Raw genomic sequence first — 5,365 nt, forward strand, 5'->3', positions numbered from 1 at the left:
GGGGGGGGGAGATGGGGCTGAACCCCACAATGGGGCACCTGGGGGAGGGGGGAGTGACACTGTGGGGTGGGTGCCCTGACCCTATGACAGGGTACCAGTGCCTCACTGGGGTGGGTCCACAACGTTACTGGGATGGGGCTGCCACTTATTGGGGTGGTGGCCAGGACCCCACTGGGTGGGTTCCAGACCCTACTGGGATGGTGCCATGTCATACTGGGATGGGTCCCGCTCATCCTGGTAGGGTGGCGCCCATGACCCCATAAGAAGGTTCCCGTGACCCCATAAGAAGGTTCCTGTGACCCCATAAGAAGGTGCCCAGGACCTTTATGGGATGGTCCCACCACTTGTAGGAATGGGTCCCACCAGCTCATTGGGGGGGATCCCACCTCGTGTTGGGATGGTGCCTGTGACCCCATAAGACCTTATTGGGATGGGTCCCACCACATGTAGGGATGGTGCCCATGGCCTTAGTGGGGTGGATCCCACCCTGTGTTGGATTGGTCCCCACCACCCCATAAGATGGAGCCTGGCACCTTACTGGGATGGTCCCCATGGCCTTAGTGGGGTGGATCCAACCCCATGCTGGATTGATCCCCACCACCCCATAAGATGGTGCCCAGGACCTTACTAGGATGGTGCCCATGGACTTACTGGGATGGATCCCACCCCATGGGACCCCATGGTGGGACCCCATTAGTCCCCACCACCCCATAAGATGGTCCCATGGCCTTACAGGGACGTTCCCCCCCACCTTCCTGCACCCCATTGCACTGTATGGGATGGAGCCCACAGCCCCATAGTGTGGTGACCCTACAGGGATGTGTCCCCCCCCAACCCCCCCCTGTCCCCACAGACGTCCTGCTGAAGGTCCATGTGTATGAGGGCGGCTCTCTGACCCCGCTGCCCCAGACCAGCCTGGAGGTGCTGGGACCCCGCGGCTCTTTGGCCTCCGGGAGCACTGACCCCGATGGCAGCGGGGTGCTGCCCCTGTCCTACAGCCTGGGCACCTGGGTGCTGGTCACCGCCACCCGAAGGGGCTTCGTCACCGCCACGGTGCCATGGAGGGTCACCAAACTGCCGCGTGAGTGGGGGCTGCCGGCCCTGGGGGGGATATGGGGGTGAAATGGGACCCCGTCCCTTATGGGGTGGGCACAAACGCCTCCTTTGGGGTCCCAGTCCTTGATACTGGGGGGCACAGGGAGCTTTTGTGGGGCTCCAGTTTCTCAGTGGGGTGCTCAGAGGTGTCCCACTGCTTTGCTGGGGGATTCTGATCCCTTAATGGGGGGCACGTAACGGCCCCATCCCCTTCCTGGGGGGTCCCAGTCCTTCACTGGGGGCTTAGAGCCCTTCTGGGCAGCCCAACCCCTTACTGGGGTGACTGGGAGCCCCCAGTCCCTTACTGGGGGGCTCTGGTCCCTTACTGGGGACTCACAGCCTTTATGGGGGGCGGCCCAACCCCTTCTTTAGGGGGTTAAATCCCCCACTGGGGGGTCAGAGCCCATTTGGGGGATTTCAGGCCCTTCCTGGAGGCTCCCAGTGCTTTACTGGGGGGGCTGATCCCTTTTAGGGGATCCAATCCCCTTCCTGGGGGGTTCTGATCCTTTTGTAAGGAGCCTTTTTGGGGTCCCCCAACCCCCTGCTGAGGTGCTCGGGGTCCTCCCAGTCCCAGTCCCATACTGGGAGACCCTGATTCCTTACTGGGGGGCTTAGAGCTGTTGTGAGATCCTTTACTGGGTGGCTCTGATCCCTTATAGGGAACCCCATAATATTTCTAGGGGGTCCCACAGCCCATACTGGGGGTCTCAGCCCCATCATGGGGGTCCCACAGCCCATACTGGGGGTCTCAGCCCCTTACTGGTGTGCTCTGGGGCCTCCCAGTCCCATACTGGGGGGCTGTGATCCCTTACTGGGGGGCTGTGATCCCTTACTGGGGGGCTCTGTGCCCTTGTAGGGGCTCTGAGGGTTCAGGTCCTTTTTGGGGGATCCCAGCCTCTTATTGGGGTGCTCGGGGTCTTTCCAGTCCCTTACTGGGGGGCTCTGATCCCTTACTGGGGGGCTTAGAGCTGTGAGAGCACCCAACCCCTGTTCTGGGGGTTCCCAATCCCGTACTTGGGGGTCAGAGCCCCTTTAAGGACCCCAGCTCCTCACTGGGGGACCCTGATCCCTTACTGGGACCCCTCTCCCATAGCAGACAGTGACGTGTTACATGGGGGGGGGTGTTGGTGGCACTGACGTCCCCGGGGGGGTCACCCTGGGCTCAGCGCCAGCCCCTGCCCTGGGGCAGCCATGTCACTGCGGGGGGGGGACGGCATCAATGGGGTCACCTTGCTGTGGGGTGGGACGTGTGGAGAGCTCGGGGGGGGCTGGAAGGGGGGTGTGAGGGTGCAGGGGTTGGGGTGGGCAGGTTGGGGTGGGCAGGTTGGGGTGCCAATGGGTGTCAGTGCCATGGGACCCCCCTCACTGTGCCCCCCCCCGCAGTGTACGCCTCCATCAGCCTGTACCTGCAGCCCGAGCGCCCGGCCACCCTCATCCTGTACGAGGACCTGGTGCAGATCCTGCTGGGCCCCCCCGGTGAGTGGGGGCCAAAGGGTCCGACAGGCACATGTGGGGTCAGCAGCNGTCCCCACCACCCCATAAGATGGTCCCATGGCCTTACAGGGACGTTCCCCCCCACCTTCCTGCACCCCATTGCACTGTATGGGATGGAGCCCACAGCCCCATAGTGTGGTGACCCTACAGGGATGTGTCCCCCCCCAACCCCCCCCTGTCCCCACAGACGTCCTGCTGAAGGTCCATGTGTATGAGGGCGGCTCTCTGACCCCGCTGCCCCAGACCAGCCTGGAGGTGCTGGGACCCCGCGGCTCTTTGGCCTCCGGGAGCACTGACCCCGATGGCAGCGGGGTGCTGCCCCTGTCCTACAGCCTGGGCACCTGGGTGCTGGTCACCGCCACCCGAAGGGGCTTCGTCACCGCCACGGTGCCATGGAGGGTCACCAAACTGCCGCGTGAGTGGGGGCTGCCGGCCCTGGGGGGGATATGGGGGTGAAATGGGACCCCGTCCCTTATGGGGTGGGCACAAACGCCTCCTTTGGGGTCCCAGTCCTTGATACTGGGGGGCACAGGGAGCTTTTGTGGGGCTCCAGTTTCTCAGTGGGGTGCTCAGAGGTGTCCCACTGCTTTGCTGGGGGATTCTGATCCCTTAATGGGGGGCACGTAACGGCCCCATCCCCTTCCTGGGGGGTCCCAGTCCTTCACTGGGGGCTTAGAGCCCTTCTGGGCAGCCCAACCCCTTACTGGGGTGACTGGGAGCCCCCAGTCCCTTACTGGGGGGCTCTGGTCCCTTACTGGGGACTCACAGCCTTTATGGGGGGCGGCCCAACCCCTTCTTTAGGGGGTTAAATCCCCCACTGGGGGGTCAGAGCCCATTTGGGGGATTTCAGGCCCTTCCTGGAGGCTCCCAGTGCTTTACTGGGGGGGCTGATCCCTTTTAGGGGATCCAATCCCCTTCCTGGGGGGTTCTGATCCTTTTGTAAGGAGCCTTTTTGGGGTCCCCCAACCCCCTGCTGAGGTGCTCGGGGTCCTCCCAGTCCCAGTCCCATACTGGGAGACCCTGATTCCTTACTGGGGGGCTTAGAGCTGTTGTGAGATCCTTTACTGGGTGGCTCTGATCCCTTATAGGGAACCCCATAATATTTCTAGGGGGTCCCATTCCCATACTGGGGGGCTCTGATCCCTCACTGGGGGGCTTAGAGCCCTTCTGGGGATCCCAGCCCCTTACTGGTGTGCTCTGGGGCCTCCCAGTCCCATACTGGGGGGCTGTGATCCCTTACTGGGGGGCTGTGATCCCTTACTGGGGGGCTCTGTGCCCTTGTAGGGGCTCTGAGGGTTCAGGTCCTTTTTGGGGGATCCCAGCCTCTTATTGGGGTGCTCGGGGTCTTTCCAGTCCCTTACTGGGGGGCTCTGATCCCTTACTGGGGGGCTTAGAGCTGTGAGAGCACCCAACCCCTGTTCTGGGGGTTCCCAATCCCGTACTTGGGGGTCAGAGCCCCTTTAAGGACCCCAGCTCCTCACTGGGGGACCCTGATCCCTTACTGGGACCCCTCTCCCATAGCAGACAGTGACGTGTTACATGGGGGGGGGTGTTGGTGGCACTGACGTCCCCGGGGGGGTCACCCTGGGCTCAGCGCCAGCCCCTGCCCTGGGGCAGCCATGTCACTGCGGGGGGGGGACGGCATCAATGGGGTCACCTTGCTGTGGGGTGGGACGTGTGGAGAGCTCGGGGGGGGCTGGAAGGGGGGTGTGAGGGTGCAGGGGTTGGGGTGGGCAGGTTGGGGTGGGCAGGTTGGGGTGCCAATGGGTGTCAGTGCCATGGGACCCCCCTCACTGTGCCCCCCCCCGCAGTGTACGCCTCCATCAGCCTGTACCTGCAGCCCGAGCGCCCGGCCACCCTCATCCTGTACGAGGACCTGGTGCAGATCCTGCTGGGCCCCCCCGGTGAGTGGGGGCCAAAGGGTCCGACAGGCACATGTGGGGTCAGCAGCCTCCTATAGCACATAGATTACCTATGGGTGCCATAGAGTTGACTATAGGACCACCACCCCTGGGTGCCATAGAGTCGACCATGGGGCCACCGGCCCATAACACACTCAGATGTCCCATAGATTCCCATGGGGCCACCACCCCTGGGTGCCATGTAGTTGATTATAGGACTGCCACCCCTGGGTACCCTACAACTTGCTGTGGGTCCACCAGCTCATAGCGTGCTCAGATGTCCCATTGATTCCTGTGGGGCCACCACCCCTTGGTGCCATATAGTTAACTATAGGACCGCCATCCCTGGGTGCCCTATAAGTGACTATGGGACTGCCAACCCCTAACACAATCAGGTGTCCCATAGCTTGCCATGGGGCCTCCACACCTGGATGCCCTATGTTTGGCCATAGGGCCACCAACCCTGGGTGACATTCAGTTTGCTATGGGATCACCAGCCCATACCATGCTCAGATGCCCCATAGATCCCCGTAGGGTCACCACTCCTGGGTGCCATATAGTTAACTATGGGACCACCAGCCCCTGCATGCCATATAGTTGACTATAGGACTGCCACTCTTGGGTGCCCTACAGTTAACTATGGGACCAACAACCCCTAACTCAGATGCCCCATAGATTCCCATGGGGCCACCACCCCTGGATGCCATATAGTTAACTATAGGACCGCCACCCCTGGGTGCCCTATAAGTGACTATGGGATCATCAACCCCTAGCATGCTCAGATGTCCCATTGATTCCCATGGGGCCACCATCCCTGGGTACCCTACAACTTGCCATGGGTCCACCAACCCCCCACCACACTCAAATGTCCCATA

General features: G+C 62.2%; 2 protein-coding genes across 2 annotated transcripts in view; both read left to right on the forward strand.

Moving 5' to 3' along the window:
* Positions 1 to 62: 62 nt before the first annotated feature.
* LOC107324992 (protein FAM171A2-like) overlaps positions 63 to 5,365 on the forward strand; it is a 9,480-nt gene continuing 4,177 nt past the window's right edge. The window contains exons 1-4 of the mRNA XM_032449351.1: positions 63 to 1,081; positions 2,479 to 2,619; positions 2,777 to 3,004; positions 4,401 to 4,493. Coding sequence (XP_032305242.1) covers positions 724 to 1,081; positions 2,479 to 2,619; positions 2,777 to 3,004; positions 4,401 to 4,493 — 820 coding nt within the window. The 5' untranslated portion in view covers positions 63 to 723. The remainder of the gene's footprint in view (positions 1,082 to 2,478; positions 2,620 to 2,776; positions 3,005 to 4,400; positions 4,494 to 5,365) is intronic.
* Positions 2,626 to 5,359, forward strand: LOC107325037 (protein FAM171A2-like). Its single transcript, XM_015885519.2, has 2 exons — positions 2,626 to 3,004; positions 4,401 to 5,359. The coding sequence occupies exons 1-2, from the start codon at positions 2,647 to 2,649 to the stop codon at positions 4,547 to 4,549; spliced, it is 507 nt and encodes a 168-aa protein (XP_015741005.1). The 5' UTR covers positions 2,626 to 2,646; the 3' UTR covers positions 4,550 to 5,359.

The sequence above is a fragment of the Coturnix japonica genome, chromosome 27 (assembly GCF_001577835.2).
Source record: "Coturnix japonica isolate 7356 chromosome 27, Coturnix japonica 2.1, whole genome shotgun sequence".
Taxonomy (NCBI): Eukaryota; Metazoa; Chordata; class Aves; order Galliformes; family Phasianidae; genus Coturnix; species Coturnix japonica.